This window comes from Perognathus longimembris, chromosome 22 (genome assembly GCF_023159225.1).
Source record: "Perognathus longimembris pacificus isolate PPM17 chromosome 22, ASM2315922v1, whole genome shotgun sequence".
Taxonomy (NCBI): Eukaryota; Metazoa; Chordata; class Mammalia; order Rodentia; family Heteromyidae; genus Perognathus; species Perognathus longimembris.
This window is the reverse complement of record NC_063182.1, coordinates 12,369,892-12,386,934: the sequence shown is the minus strand read 5'-3', so window position 1 is coordinate 12,386,934 and position 17,043 is coordinate 12,369,892. Positions and strand designations below refer to the sequence as shown.

Genomic DNA, 17,043 nt, shown 5'->3' with positions numbered 1-17,043 from the left:
GAATCTGGTAAGAACAGGCCTTCAGGCTTCTAGAAAGGGGACTGCTTCCCCGACCCCTGCATTCATTTCATATTCTTACTCCTTGAGAGAAGGCAGGGTGAAGAGACACAAAATCAAGACCGAAGAGAGATATAAAGGAGCACAAGATCTATATGCAGCAAATGCCATAATTTCTCTTCTTATTCTTTTCAACATTGCAATAAAGTGATTAAGCATAATTCAGTGCTCTTTCAATTTGCTTATGTCCTACAGTTGGCCAACTCCAGATAAATTCTTTAAGATTAAAGCTTCTCCCAGAACAATGGCTTTCACAAGGCTTAGGTTACTCAGTCTGGAAGAAGCCAAATAATCTTAACATCTGACTAAATTCTAGGGCTTGAGGTCACTGCAGTATGGGAGGGAGGTTCACAGCTAACACCATGTTCTCTGCAACACCAGAGTGTTGCTTAATTAAACTGTCCAACCAACAAAGTCCCCCAGCCTACAGTCAGAAAACAGAAGTCATAGAGATAGCAGAGTTCAGGTGCCTCCCTTTGAGAGTAGGAAGGGGTGATTTTGGCTGCCTCAATTATCTTTCCTAGTGTGACTCAAGGGGGAGTAAGGCATCAGGTCTCCTCAGGATTCCCACTCCAGTGTTCTCTAATGTGGATGTATTGGGATCCATCAACATGCTTAGTCATTTTTATTGTGCTCAAACTCTAGGAGGAAAAAGGGAAGGATGGTGGAAGAGCATCTCAGCACTCTGAAGAAATCTGAAGACCTTTCTAAGGCCCCGTATTCAACTGTTCATAGGCCCCTTGTCTACTGAGCAAATATAGTTCTGCCATTTAAAAACATCAGGAGAGCCAACAGTGTCTCTTAGCTCCAATTGACCAGCAAAAAGCTGGAAGTGAAGGTATGGCTCAAGTGGTACAGTGCTAACCTTTAGCAAAAATGCAAAAGGGCTGGGAATATAGCTTAGTGGTAGAGTGCTTACCTCGCATACATAAAGCCCTGAGTTCGATTCCCCAGCACCACATATACAGAAAAAGCCAGAAGTGGCACTGCAGCTCAAGTGGTAGAGTGTGAGCCTTGAGCAAAAAGAAGGCAGGGACAGCGCTCAGGCCCTGAGTTCAAGCCCCAGGACTGGCAAAAAAAAAAAAAAAGTGAAGCAAGAGTGTGATGCCCTGTGTTCAAGCTCCAATACACAGAAAAAAAAACAATGAAAAAGAAAATCATTGCAGTTGAATAAACTTCACACTTCCAGGAAAAAAAAAAGAAAATCATACTAAGAATGAATTAAATAGCATGAAACTAGCAAACTATCAGAAAGAGCATTAAGGACCAGTGTCGATGTTCCATGCCTCTTTCATAACTCCACCTTTATAATATTCACCTGCCTTAGGGCCTGTGGAACAGGTACAATTCAAAGACTCATCACATAGAGAAAATTGTTGAAAATTAAAATGAAACCACAGATTAGTAAACTACATGAAATGCTTCACTGTAAATAAAACCAAAGTCTGAAATTTTTGTTGTGAAATATTTCTGCAGAGAAACAAATAGTTCAAACAATTTAGTTCCATGAAAAAAATAATAAAACATTATAAAGTTTCATTATACTTAAATGGTTTCAAATGTATCCTTTTGGGGTTTTAAAAAAAATCTTCTAAATTTCTATAACAACTTCCAGGGTTTTAAGCAAGACTAAAAGTTCTCAGGCAACCTATTACGAACCACAACAGCATTTCATTCTTAGCCTACAAAATGATTGGCCGAGGTCAGCGATGATTGCTTAGGGGGACAAAGCAGTCCACCATAACCATAACACATGATCGCTACAATTGGTTTACCACATGACAATCTGGCAGTCTCGCCAGAGCCCCATAAATTCCACAGTGGGAACATTCAATGCCTTTCCAAAAGAACAGAATCGACACATTTCAAAGGAGCAAAAGACCCAATGCATGTTTAATGTTTCTTAACTCAGACAGAGCTCTGAGTGGCAAAGCCCTAGATCCAAGAAAGTGTGCAAGTGTACTTGATCCCAGGCATTTCTCTCATCTTCCAAAGTGAGCTCTGAATCTTGGCCTACCTCAATGAAGCTGAAAAACCAGGGGCCAACAGTTCCCAGGCCCAGACAGTGCCTTCTGGCTCTGTGATCTTCACAGCCTCAGTGACCATGAAGGCCTACCCTTGGCTCTAGCCAAAGGAAACTCAACAGCAATCATGATGGGGTGGGAAGACAGACTGCAAAACAAAGAGACCTTCCCAGCAGTCACTTCAGTCCCTAGGAACCCTTTATGCAACCAGCATAAACTGGAACATTTGCACAAAATCCTATTTCTGTAAACCTAATAATATTTTTAAACATGCTGGAGGAGGAGACTCTATGAAAGAGGTCTGTGGGGAATCTTTTTATAAGGAGAAAATAGTGCTACTTAAAAAGCAAATCATTCTTGAATTATATTCTTCAAAAATTCCTGTTTTCTGATTTGGGAATGTCACTAAGCAGAAGTGCACTTGCTCCATATTTACAAAGCTCTATGGTCAATCCCTAGCAAAACACACACACACACACACACACGCACACACACTTTTAAATGCCTGGTCTTCTACATATGCTACCCAAAGAGAGAATGTATGGTGTATATTTTTTGTCTCAGGTAACATTAAGAAGATGACGTCCTGCAAAATTCTTTTCAGCACACACAGAGGCTTCCAGACCCACGAGGGCACAGTAGGTATTGGTGTGTTGAGTTGGAACCGGTAACTTATAAAATGCACAGCAGTGGATTTACCTGAAACATGGGGTAAGTCAAGAATGTTTCCAGCATCCTCCCCTCACACGCAGGGTTGGCTTCATACTGTTTTAAGAGTTTGTCAAAATCCCTGTTTTGTTTACAGTTGGCGAGCACTTGGAGACTGTACTGGTGATTCCGCACAAATTCTTGATAAATGTTTAGCATAGGCAGCAAAATATCAAATAGATCAGCTGGAAAAGAGAAAAAAGCATGGCTGTTTCCCTTGGTGCTTGGTAAATCATCTACACTCAATGGGAAAATCAAAGATGAAAGATCACTTAGTTCTGGCAGAAATAAGTGTTAGACCTGCACAGGTCTCAGTGCTCATGCTAAATGATAGGTTGGGGAAAAATGTACTCTGGGACAAATGTGACCCCAGTCCTGAATGACTTATGACTGACCAGGAGAAAGAGGTAAAAGGAAACCTCTAAGGTGGGACCCAAAGGACTCAAAAAGCAGCAGATTCTCAGTGCTTACAGAAGGTCACAGGTCAAGAAGTGAATTCAGACAACACAGGATAATGCATAAATCTAATGGCAGTCATTCTGAATTTTTTAATCGTCAGAGAATGCACTTACCTAAAATTAAAGTAGGCCAGTTTGCTATCCTTGCCTTTAGTCCTTGATGAAATATTTCATGAAGAAACATGATTGTTTCACTATGAAAGACCAAAAAGAGATAGAATTTAGTCTTCATAAAGCATTTACTTTGTCAATAGAGCCCAATAAGTGCTTAAAGGGCTGGGAGTATGGCCTAGTGGCAAGAGTACTTGCCTCCTACACATGAAGCTCTCAGTTCGATTCCCCAGCACCACATATATGGAAAACGGCCAGAGGGGGCGCTGTGGCTCAAGTGGCAGAGTGCTAGCCTTGAGCGGGAAGAAGCCAGGGACAGTGCTCAGGCCCTGAGTCCAAGGCCCAGGACTGGCCAAAAAAAAAAAAAAAAAAAAAAGTGCTTAAAGCATATTGTACATACAGAATACCAGTTTTTAGAGCCTCCAAACTGTAACATGGGTTACATAATAACATGGGTGTTGTAGCCTTCATAAAGCAATTTCTCTTTTATAGAACTGCAATAAAACCCAAAGAAAACTCCAAGACCAGTCTTAAACATTGGAAGATAAGAAATATCAAACTGTCACATAGCCCACTTTATCATTTAAAAGTGAGCTTTCTACGATTAGATTGAAGCATTTCAATTGGTAATCAGAACACCATAGTTATGATCCTTTGTCTTTTCATATTTTATTCTAGAAAACGCAAGGAAAGGTTTCTCTTTTTACTGAAATGAGTTTTGACAAGGAGGGAAAAAATCCATAGCAAAACATTTCACAGAACTCTACTGTACTTCTAATATAGTTAAAACAGAAATGTAGCATTATCTTCTAAAAATACTGGAGCCTATCTAGAGATACTAAAATGAAAATTATGCATAAACTAGTGATTTAACATTCTAAAAGGGCCATGGACAGTTTCCAGAGTCAAATATACTTTGCTTTCTCTTAATTAGATTAAGCTATTGAAGCCTTTTCTGAAGGAAAATATTGATACAATTAAATACAGAATTGTTCTTCTCAAGGAGAGAGTTCTTGGTTTGTTGTGGGTCAAATTTCATAACAATAAACATCAGGATAAATTCTTACTTCCAAAGAGTCCATGAAAACAAAAGCAAAAATAGACACTCTGACTTGTTTTTCTTCTATATAAAGTTTAAGTAGTAGTGTGTGTTGTTCAAGAATTTCAATCAAATATACTTTGACAGCTATTATAAATTAGTCTTTTAATTGACTTCTATCCTCTTAGTCAGGAAGAGTAGTGAGCAAAACCACATTTCGCAGTCTTCTTGGCAGCTACATTCTGAAAGTAAATACAGTTCTACCAGTACCTACACACACTTGATAAGATAGAAAATATAGAAGTATCTCCGTCTTTAGCTATGAAGAAACTTATTTTGACGAGTCCCACTTGTCAAGCCTCAGTCCTATCTGTTGTCCCCCTGTGACTCATTTCAAGAAATTTCTACCTATACTTATAAGTTCTAAGTTTCCTATAATACCTATAAGTTTCCCCTACTCTCTCTTGTAGTAGTTTAAAAGTTTGGGGTCTGATATTGAGGTCTTTGATCCACTTTGAATTGATAATTAGTGCCGGGTAACAAACAGGGATCCATTTTTAGTTTTCTGCATATGGATACCCACTTTTCCCAAAACCAACAGACTGGGAGACATTTTCTTCTAGAAATATATCAGACAAAAGCTTCATACCCAAGGAGCTCAAGAAACCAACCTCTCGCAACCCTAATAAACCAATCACTAAATGGGCAAGAGAGCTAAGGAGAGACTTCTCACAAGAGGAGGTACGAAACCCATGAGGAAATGCTCATCATCCATGGCCAAAAAGGAAATGCAAATCAAAACAACTCAGAGATTACATCACACCCTAGTTAGATTGGCCAACGTTGTGAATTTGGACAACAAATGTTGGCAGGGATCTGGGGAAAAGCAACCCTACTGCTCTGTTGGTGGGAATGTAAACTAGTACAACCACTCTCTGGACAGCAGTAGGGTTCCTCAAAAAACTAAACAAAGGCCTTCCCTATGACCCAGCCATACCACTCCTGGGCATCAATCCTTAACATCATGAGCCAAGATATAATAAAGACACCTGCACATCTGTGTTCATTAGGCAATGGAATTATACAATGGAATAAAATGGAATAAATGGAATAAAATAATATCATTTGCAGGGAAATGGATAGAACAAATCATAAGTTAGGCTCAGAGAGACATATGGACATATAACATATGGAAAATAGATATAAAACACAGTGGTATATGTTAAATTATACAGGATTCTAGATACTCACCCACAGTGAGATCAATAGAAGATAGTCTTAAGAGAGAAATACAAAGGTGCATTGCCTAAGTGCCTCTTCATATTTATATAAACTACATGCTGAAACAAACTTCAAGCTATGGAAACAAGAGACCTCCTTTTTCTTTTCTTCCTTTCTTTTTTATTATTTTAGTTTCTGATGGTTTTGTCTTCTTTACTTTATGTATGGTGTATTCAAATGTATATCTTTAGAATAGGGAGAGGGTACAGAACTCAAGGGAACAAGAGTGAAAAAGTGCAGCCATGGAGCTCACTGAACACTGATGAAAGTGAACTGCACAACTCGCAGGTGGAGATGGGGACTGGGAGAGAAAGAGGGAACAGGAGACACTACACAAAAGGAAATGTACTCATTACCTGACTCATGTAATTGTAATCTCCCTATATATCACTTATATAATAACAATAAAGTAAATTAATAATAAAAAAGGAAGATAGAAGCGGATACCATTTTTCTGTTGTTGAAAGTCAGTAAAGATTCTATAAACAGAGAATTTCCTCCACTCAGAGAGAGATTACTCACTCTTACATTGATATCTTCTTTATACCAATTCTTTTGCATTAATGACATGTACTAGAAATAAATGCTTACCTAGTATTTTTTTTTTTTTTTGGCCAGTCCTGGGCCTTGGACTCAGGGCCTGAGCACTGTCCCTGGCTTCTTCCCGCTCAAGGCTAGCACTCTGCCACTTGAGCCACAGTGCCGCTTCTGGCCGTTTTCTGTATATGTGGTGCTGGGGAATCGAACCTAGGGCCTCGTGTATCCGAGGCAGGCACTCTTGCCACTAGGCTATATCCTCAGCCCCCTTACCTAGTATTTTTAAAAACAGAAAGTAATTAAACTGCCTGGAGCTTCAAAAACAAACAAGGAAAGATAATCTAATTAATAATATTTAGGACAACAAACACCCAGGAAGCCTCTCTTTAAAGTATACATCTTTAAGCTATCCACTATGTAATTCTACCTACTTTTGAGTCTGAGATCAAAGTCAGTCTGAGCAGAAAAGTTCATGGGAGAGCTGATCTTCACCAATATCTGGTGCAGTGGCAGACACCTGTCCTGCTACCAACATAGGAGACTGAGATGAAAAGGATCAAGGTTCCAGCCACCCCCGGCAGAAAAGTCCATAGGACTCCATTTCAGTGGAACACTCTCTCTTCTGCCTGAATCATACTTTTCCCCTCTGTTTACCATTGCCTACTCTGTTTGTTATTTTGGGTTTTTTTTAGGAGATTGAATTTAAAGCTTCATACATGCTAGACAAAGGCTCTACCCTGGAACTACATCCTCAGCCCTCTGATGCTCTTTAGAATAACCTTCCTTGAAGACTTTTCTATACCCATTCTCTTTCATTCCCCTCTTCTACTCCATTCTCTCCAATGTCCTTTCTAATCAGGGTTTGACCCCTTATCAACGTTACCAATAATGTCTATTGTTACTTCTGTAGTATTATTTCAGTTGATCTTTGCCTCTAACTGATCTTCTTTTTCTCTTCTCTGCTGGTTATGCTCAAAACTCAAGCAATGTCTCCCCATCTCATTGAGAGTAAAAGCCAACAGCTTCACAGCCTCTCACCTGCTCATTCCTGACGCACTCATGCGTTCCTCTAGCCTTGATGGCCCTGGAGTGTCAGGCATGCTCCAGTCTCATACTCTACCCATCAGTACTTTGCCCTGTCAAGTTTTCCCCAGGAAGCCTCATGGCTGACTTCCTTCATGGCAAAGATCTCCAGGATATATTGTTACAACTTGTTTCCTTGCATCAAAATTTAAGTTCCATAAAGGCAAGGATTTTCTGCTTTGTTCACTAATTAACCATCAGCAACATAAACACTGTTGGATAAGTACATCCAGCAACCAAGATTCTCAAGTTCTGCATTGGTTTTTATTCTTCCGGAAATGCTTCTATGAAAAGATGCATTCATCATTGCATTCCCTCCCATTTGTAAAGGGGAATATCTTCCTCACACACAACCCCCCACAGAAGGATGAGAATAGCATAGACCCTGAATAGCATACATGAGGCCTTCAGTTCAATCCCCAGAACCAGATGAAAGAAGAGAGAAGGAAAGAGGAGCGAGGGAGGGAGGGAGTGAGTTTTATTTTTTTTTCCAAATCATGGATTTATGCAAGAACAAACCTATTGAGGAAAATGCTGCTGACATCATCATGGCTGATGGGGGGTTTCTTGGAGCTGGCTGCCATCCGCAGGGGCCGGAGGAAGCCATTCACCAAGATGTAGAGTTGGTGCACATATTCTGATTCTGCCTCCACCATGGTGAACACAATCTGATTTCTCTTCCTCATACTTTCAGCATGTGGAGAACAAATATAGTCCTGCACAATGGTCTTCCATTTCCTTCTACACAGCCATCCTCTCATGAAGCTCTGAACCTACAGAACAAAAAGATAGAAAGGAACCTCAAGGAAGTGTCAGAGTGCCTTCCCCAAGCCTGCAATGGAGACCATCCGCCCATGTCTTATACAATCCTCTTCTCTTTCGTGGGTGCTCCAATGCTTCCACCAGAATGGGGAAAATGGCAATGAGCAAGAAAAAAATGATGTAAAAGGTATTTTCCCTCACAGTCACAAGTTTCTCCCACAACATAAGCCTATCTATCCTAACAAAATATTATATTCCATACTACTACTTGGTAGTACTTGGGTTTGAATTCAGAGTCACCAAGCACTCAATCTCTGGCCAAATGCTTCACCTCTGGCTTTAGGGGTTTTTTTTTGTTTTGTTTTGTTTTGGCCAGTCCTGGGCCTTGGACTCAGGGCCTGAGCACTGTCCCTGGCTTCTTCCTGCTCAAGGCTGCCACCTGAGCCACAGCGCCCCTTCTGGCCGTTTTCCATATATGTGGTTCTGGGAAATTGAACCAAGAGCTTCATGTGTAGGAGGCAAGCACTCTTGCCATTAGGCCATATTCCCAGCCCCTGGCTTTAGTATTTTTAAAATAGGTAAATAGGAGATACTAAGCATATATATATACATATATATACATATATATGATATATATCATAATCCTTAACTCAAAGACTGCCAATAATCTGCTGATTATTGAACTCTGATCCTCTTTTTTTATGGTAGATTCTCAATTTATTTTTCATAGCCACAAACTAAGAAAATAACTTGTGGGCTGGGATGTGGCTCAGTGGCAAAGCACTTGCCTAGCAAGTGCAACATCCTGGGTTTGATCCCAATACCAAAAAACAAAAGACAAAAAAATACAGAAAATAACTTGCAACTGCTGAAAAGAAAATGATATAGAGCTACAACGTGCCTTGGATATTGTAACAAATGAATACATTTTATATAAATTTTGTATTTACATAGAAAACTTAGTTCCATACTTAATATACCATTACTTAATTTCTTTATATTTTCAGAGCAATATACAGTACCTTTGGGGCTTTGATATCATAGTGTTTTAAATACTGAAAGTTTATGTGAAGAATAGCTTTCCTATATAAAATTTAGATAAGGATCACATTTTGAAAATGTGAAGCTGCTGTAAATGTCTAGTCATTGTGTGATTTCGTAATTTGTAATGATTTGGCAACGCATCATATATGTTATGAGTTCAAGCCCCAGGACCAGCATGGGGGAGGAAGTGGAGGTGGGAATCATTCATCTGTGAACATCTATCTCTTTCCACAGATTTTGGGTTGATTTGAGACAAAGAACAATAAAGTTAATTTCAAAGTCTATTCAACAAGTTCAAAAGTAAATTTTAAATTACCTCAATTAAGAATCATGAGGGTAGAAAAAATATAAAAAGCACTTTTTAACATTATTCTTCCATTGAATAGAAGTATTTATAAAACTCAACTTAATTACATTTTGGGTCAAGTAAAATCTCTCTGTTCACTTGAACAGGTGTTCTCTGCTGAACAATAGCTCACTTGTTTACTGACAGGCCAGCTTGTATAACAAAACTGAAAATTGGATTTTATTAATATCTTTGTTTACATGCCACTGCATACTATTAAAAGAAAAGCAATAGCATTAATCTTGTGGCATAACAACACAAACCAGAATCAAGTAGAAAATGTAAATGCTAAGAAAAGAATAGTGCTATTTTACTATTTGACTAATTATTTATTGGCACTGAGGACTGAACGTGGGGTTTAAAGCTTGCTGTATTAATGCTTAACCACTTGAGCCACTATAGTTGGGTTTTTTTGTTTTTCAACTGGGTTCCTTACTAATTTTGCCCCAGATGACCTCAAACAGCAAGCTCTTATTCCCACCTACTAAGAAGCTAGGACAACAGGCATGAACTCAGAATCATTTTGAGATTAGATCTCACTAACTTTTGCTCAAGCTGGCCTACAATCTCCCAAATAGCTGACATTACAATTGTGTGTGCCACTACGCTTCCTATATATCTTTATTTCTTTTTTTTTATTGCCTTTGCTTTTTTTGTACTGGGGATCGAACCCAGGATGTTGTACTTGATAGGCAAGCGCTTTGCCACTGAGCTACATCCCAGCCCCTTATATCTTTATTTCTTGAAAACTAAAAATCATTCAACTTAGTCCAAAGAGTCATTTCCATTTCAAGTTCTGAGCAGCCTTTAGTTATAGTTTTGTTACACTTAAAACACTTATTTCGGGGCTGGGGATATAGCCTAGTGGCAAGAGTGCCTGCCTCGGATACACAAGGCCCTAGGTTCGATTCCCCAGCACCACATATACAGAAAATGGCCAGAAGCGGCGCTGTGGCTCAAGTGGCAGAGTGCTAGCCTTGAGCGGAAGAAGCCAGGGACAGTGCTCAGGCCTGGAGTCCAAGGCCCAGGACTGGCAAAAAAAAAAAAAAAAAACACTTATTTCATACAGAAAGAAGGACTAAGAGAAAATTAGGAAGAAATGAAGAGTTACAGATGCATATCCAGGAAAAGTTCTTTAAATTGAAGGCTTTTACATAACATTAACCAAGTTGAGTGTTCAACTTGGACAATTAAGATCATGGAATCACTGCCTCACAAGGCAGTGGGCTAAAGTTAGTGCCAGGGTCTGCTTCCTTGTTTGATTCTCAATGATAGTAAGGTAGAAAGTTCCCCTGTTCATGTAGTTGCTAAAAAAGAGGCACTCATAATAAAACAAATCTGAGCTGGTGTATGGATTTGTTCAATCTTCTCACATGAGAAAAGAGAATCTTCTTGAGTATCACTACAGGCTAATGCTAAGGGAAATGTTTTTGAAATGTAATTTTTTAATTCCTACGAAATATGAAAGTATCACAAAACTAGGACATTCAACAGCTCTTTGTTACCCTAGGTAGAGAACACCATTGTCTCTTAATACTTGTTTTTCATTCTACCTTAATCCAAAAGAAGATTTCACAACTGGAAAGAAAACTCAAGCTGAGAGTCTCCAAAAGAGCTATGTCTGCATCACTAGGAAGGGCAAGTGTGAGTATCTTAAGCATGGAAATACCAAGGCTGTTTCCCAGTTCAGGGAAACAGTGACACAGGTGTCACCACAGAATACACGAACAACCACCTTGTTCCCCCAGAGCCAGGAACCTTGAAAGTCGTACCTTTTTAATCTTCTTGATGTCTGGGTCTTCATCTTCCTGGTTGCTTTGGTAAGGGCGCATTCGTTCCTTAGTTTTATTAAGGGCAACAATCTGTAACACAAAATGGGTCCATCTCATGATTCAGGGAATAATGAAGTAGAACCATAGGACAGAAGGGATGCCTGCCAGGCTAGTCCACTGAGGTCTTCAAGGAGCCATTGTGTTTTGTGCCCCTTGTCTTCCTTTGGTGCTGAGGTAAAGGATGATCTTTACCTTAAGTTTGGTGTTACAATGCTGACAAGAAGTGTTGGAGAAAGTGTAAACTGGGATCTACATTAGGGTAAAACTTGGACCTGACTAACCAGGCCAACTTCTGGTCAGGCCTTGAGTCCATGCAAACCTGTGCTCTCCACATGCAGGTGCTCAACTGGAAGGTCTTGTCCATAATCAGCTTGTTTGGCCTTTCATGGGCACGCCATACAGAAGACACAGATCTCCTTAGGAAAAATGGTAGGTACAAGGGAGACCTCAGAGCCCTGAGGTTGGTCTAAGCCAGCCACCCGGTTCCTCAGAGGAAATAGAAAGTATTATAATGATCTAAATTTCTCTATATAGCCCCAGACCAATCCTGAGAGCTGTGAGGTATAAGTCAAGATCAGGTGGCCTCTCAGCTATATACACATAGAAACGAAATTCACTAGGCTATCCCTCAAGTGCAGACACGAGTATAAGAGTTCATACAGATTTACTAACAAAGAATCGCTTAAAGATTAGGAGACTGGGCTGGGAATATGGCCTAGTGGAAAGAGTGCTTGCCTCGTATACATGAAGCCCTGGGTTCGATTCCTCAGCACCACAGGTATAGAAAATGGCCAGAAGTGGCACTGTGGCTCAACTTGGCAGAGTGCTAGCCTTGAGCAAAAAGAAGCCAGGGACAGTGCTCAGGCCCTGAGTCCAAGCTCCAGGACTGGAAAAAAAAAAAGATTAGGAGACCATAATTGCTCCCCCCTGCCCCCAACATCTTTTTGTATCATGTCCCCTATACTAAATACACTCCTCTACCATTGTCTGGTAGAACCATGGGGAAAACAAAGGGAGTAGGAAATAAATTATGGCTCCTGTCACGCAGCCACAGAAGACATACCTGCTGCTGACAGTTTATAGCCACGTTCTATATTCAGACTAAAATAGACTGTAATGAAGACAGAGACGCTCACACAAATAAATATTGGGGAACATCCCTTGGTGCTAAGCTTCTCTCGTGGAGTAAATACCAACCTGCTTCACTCGGCAGACAAGCATCTGCTCTAGCACACTGTGGTGGGGAAAGAACACAATAATTTTGTTTTAAATTACAGTGCCAGATATAGTCATTTAAAATGCAAGTTTGTGAAGTTTGCTGTTGCTGTTTTCACTATATCAGATCTCAGGGTTGAACGAGGAAGCTAACAATTGCAAAGATACAGTGAACACAGTTGGCAACTTACCATCCCCAGAGAAACCATCACACTCCAGTTGGAATTGGCTTGTACCCTCGTACCGTGCTGTGTGCACTGCAGTGTGATGTACCCAGGGAGCAAAGGAGGAAATTCCTCCCAGCATTCTGGTGAGACCCAGGAGAAGGTGAGAGGCAACAAGGAAAATGTTATCCCATAATAAGGAAAGTGCCAAGTCTAGGGAGTCTGAGCTATCTCTGTCAACCAGAACACCATGAGTTGTAGGTTTCTTTTGCCCGGCTTCCTTCTTTGAATCTAAGAGATATTAATGCTTTTGTGGGAGAAAATCTTACTCTCGCTAAGCCTAAAGATGAAAAGACTGGACTCCTTAGATCTTAAAGAAGTCAAAAATTTCTGAATTACTTCCTGGTTGTTCCTTACTTGTGATAATTGCCTTTAAAACAAACTCACTACTCTCATTCTGGAAATCAATCTGAAAATAGTTCCATATTATAGATAGCTGTTTAATTTCAGATCTAATTCAGGATATTAGGAGCACAGATTTTTTTTAAATGCTCTTTTGGTATGTCCATGTAGTATGTTTACCTAAACCAATGTAGACAAGAAATTCATGGTTCTATCAGTAGCACAGTATGTATGTATTAAGGACAGAGGAATTAAGCCTGGGATTAAGATTTTGCCCTCAATATGCCATGGATAATCATGGAGAGATGATAGTAGATGAGAAACAATGAGAAGGAATTTTTGACTGAGAAATACCTCTGATTTAAGCCTCTCAATTTCTGTATCTTGATCTTCAAGTTGATGCCGAAGTTGGTTAGCTGCGATTTTTTCTGTCTCTACAATCTGTACTAGATGAATGTACTTCTGCATTAACACTTCTCTCTCAATCAAAATGTCTGCATAACTGAAGAGAAAATTACAGTCAGTCATTAAAGCATTGTTCCATAATCCCATATGAAACAGAGTATACTACATTTAAAAAAAACAGCCCACAAGCATTGCATGTTTGGCAAACCCTATCTTATATAAACATTCTCAGTTTACATTTTTTAGCCTTCAGTGATACAGAATTTGAATCATCATTTACACATCCTTCACTAAGAATTCATGTACTTAATTTTATCATATGAGCAAGAAAAAATGCAAAGGAAATCTGAGTAATTTTTAAAGTAGTGTACTTCCTTTATCAAAGAAATTGAGGCCTTTTGAACTGATGGCATATGGTTCCCAAAGTAACACTCAAATATTTTACCAGGGAAGGTAGGAATAGTCAAAATAGACCCAATACCAAGATGAATAAATACCACAACCTTGAGAATGAACACTGACCAAAAAGACAAACAAAATAAAACTATCATGACTATCCCACTACTAGATCTGCAGGGATTTCTTTGCAATTGCAATACCATTCAGAACTGACAGATGCAACATATATTTGAGCAGTAAGTTAAATTCCTTAGGCTTAACTTCAGTGGCCTGCCTTTATTTCTTTCACTGAGTATGGCAAAGACAAAACTCACTTGGGTTTTTACTGATAATGGAATCCTGGAGTAGCTAGCTGTCTGATCCAGTGCATATATCTTAACCACAAATTGAACTATCTCTCAGAGGACAATAGCATTGGACTGTTTTGAAATCTTTTCTCTGGCTTTTACCTACTTAACTCTTCTTTGAGAACTTGAACCATAGCAGCTATGTTTACACTCCAAAACCTACCCTTATGATCACATTGAACCAACCTAAAATGGGATACCAGGCCCAACATAAACCAAAACAATTTTATTTTCTTTCCAGAATCTGGAATTGCACCTCCGTCTTGCTTGCTTAAACTGAGATGACGTGAACCTGAAAACTTAGGCTGCTGTCATTGTACAGCCTTATGCCAGAGCAGTTAAAGTAAGTCTGCTGAGAAAGTGAAGAACAGGCCGATGTTCAGAACGGCAGATACAAGACAGGTAGGAAATCTGAGACAGAAAAGGGTGACTAGCTGGTAGAAGTTTCCTTCCAATAAGTTCTCGTTCTAACCTCCACTACTTTCAAATGGTTTTGCCATACTTAGAACTAACGTCTTGAGATAATTCTAAAAATCGCTTTTAATTCAATTATCTCAGCACCCTCAGCACTTATATCACGTGTGCTGTTAACATGAAAGAAGAACATAGCACCTGCTATATTCTGAAGTCATTTGTTCCAAATGACTCAAAGAGCATAGAAAGAAGAGCTGTGTAAATATAAGTGAGAGGAGGAGAAAGAAGAAAAAGGGAGAGCAAATCTTCACTAAAAGACCCTGTAGAAATGGAAACACAAGGTGGAAAAGGCGAACCAATGCAACAGCAGTACTTACAAAACTATAATCCAGCTGTACAACTCAATGGGGGAGAGGGGAAGGGGAAAGGTGGGAGAAAAACGAGGGAGGAAGGAAACAAGTTTGATAAGAGTACTCAGTGCCTTACATATGAAACTGTAACTCCTCTGTACATCACTTTGACAGTAAATAAATTAATTTTTTAAATCCTGTAGAGAATTCTTAAAGGGATAAATAATAATAAAGCATTAAAAAGAGGTTACTATAAGCTTCTGCCATTTTACATCAATTTTCTTAGAAATATGCTAAGTTAGTTGCATAGTAATATTTTATTTTATTCTCAAAATGAAAAAAGAAGATTGTAAGCCCAATGCAGGGTCCAGGACTGAGTTCATATAGAGATAGCACTGACATCTGCCGCCTTCACCTCTGAAGTCCCATTGATGTGCTCAGAAAATTGTTTTCTGTTTAAAGAACAAAATCACAACAGCATTATGTAATAGTAAAATATATCATTGACAGAGCAGATGTCTTATGAAATTGCATGAGAAGGAAAACTAAGCAGAATGAGTTCAATGGGAAGACTGGAAACCAGAGTTGCAAAGCCTTGCAAAAACATGACTTTAACCAAGTGTGGCCAAGAAGTACCAAGCACAGAATCAACTGATGCAAAAAATGAGACACAGCCCAGTGCAACAGACAAGGGCTTGCAGAAGTTAGGCCCCTCCTCCGTGCCCCCAAAATAAAGAAATAAAAGGGAAATGGTTGCCCCTCTGTATATCACATTTATAGTGATTTTTTAAAGAAAGAAAGCATACAAGTGGTAGTGGTGACCTGTCCTAGATCACTGCCTAAGACCTGCTCTCTGTAGAAAATGGGGCCACCTTTCTAAAGAAGGTTGTTAATAAGGGAGATAGACTGAGAGAGAACAGGTACAAGACTTACTCCTGGCACCCACTGTTGACCCAAGGAAGAACTAAAAAAGGAAAGGTATCAAGAGTGCCTAGGAATGAAATACATTGGGTTCCTTTTCTGTTGTGAAACAGATTACCTCAAAGTCAGAGGCTTAAAACAATATATATATTTATTATAAAAGGGATGATGGCACTTCCAAGATTAGTTCACAAGAAGACTCTGGATTCCATCTCACTTTCCTTCCCTTACTCTCTTGTTGATTTCCTTGGAAGGCAGCCAGCTTGTAGGCTGTGAGTTTCTCTATTCAGAGTTCCATGATAAATAGAAACTGAGAAAGAACTCTCACCAACAGCTATTGAAGAACAGAACTCAATTCAATACATCGACCCTTAAGGAATGAATGTGGCCAGCAACCATGTAAGTAACATTGGAAGCAGACCCCCTCCATCTGAGTGTTTGGATAAGATCACAGACCTAGTCAATGCTGTGAATGCAGCTTGTGAGAAACTTTTGGACACAGGCACCAGCTAAGCCAGGCCTGGATTCCTTACCTACACAAACCATCCAGGTGTGATTAGATGTTTATTTAACAAATGTTGTAGGGGAAATTGTTAACTAGCAACATATAAGAATCACAGCCCAAGTGAACAAAGAGAAAAGACACTATAGGAAACAAGAATCAATCAGGAAGCAGAGATTTATTATCTTCAGAGAGATAGGAATGGATATTAGAGACATAAAACAAAAGGAGGCTGCCATCGAAAAGAAGCAACCAGATAATAAAAGGCATTGGAGAAAAAAAAAATGACTATTAAAATTTTATAGGTCAGGGCTGAGGATATGGCCTAGTGGCAAGAGTGCTTGCCTCGCATACATGAGGCCCTGGGTTCAATTCCCCAGCACCGCATATACAGAAAATGGCCAGAAGTGGCGCTGTGGCTCAAGTGGCAGAGTGCTAACCTTGAGCAAAAAAAAAAAGCCAGGGACAGTGCTCAGGCCCTGAGTCCAAGCCCCAGGACTGGCAAAAAAAAAAAAAAATTTATAGGTCAGGGGATTCGCTAATGAATAAGACAGATGTGGCTAAAAACTAAGCTAGCTGATGAGAGAGAAAGAGAGAGAATAAAAGACTATCAACAAGAAATGAAAATTGAGGAATGAATAT

The 17,043-nt window shown here is 39.5% G+C and overlaps 1 protein-coding gene across 3 annotated transcripts in view; it reads right to left on the bottom strand.

The window, feature by feature from the left end:
* The window catches only part of Rasgrf2 (Ras protein specific guanine nucleotide releasing factor 2), a 201,947-nt gene that overhangs the window by 110,454 nt on the left and 74,450 nt on the right, over positions 1–17,043 (bottom strand). For all 3 annotated transcript variants that reach the window (XM_048331557.1, XM_048331558.1, XM_048331559.1), the window contains exons 3-7: positions 13,418–13,565; positions 11,223–11,312; positions 7,818–8,071; positions 3,362–3,441; positions 2,781–2,974 (exon numbers count right to left, since the gene is read on the bottom strand). In XM_048331557.1, coding sequence (XP_048187514.1) covers positions 2,781–2,974; positions 3,362–3,441; positions 7,818–8,071; positions 11,223–11,312; positions 13,418–13,565 — 766 coding nt within the window. The remainder of the gene's footprint in view (positions 1–2,780; positions 2,975–3,361; positions 3,442–7,817; positions 8,072–11,222; positions 11,313–13,417; positions 13,566–17,043) is intronic.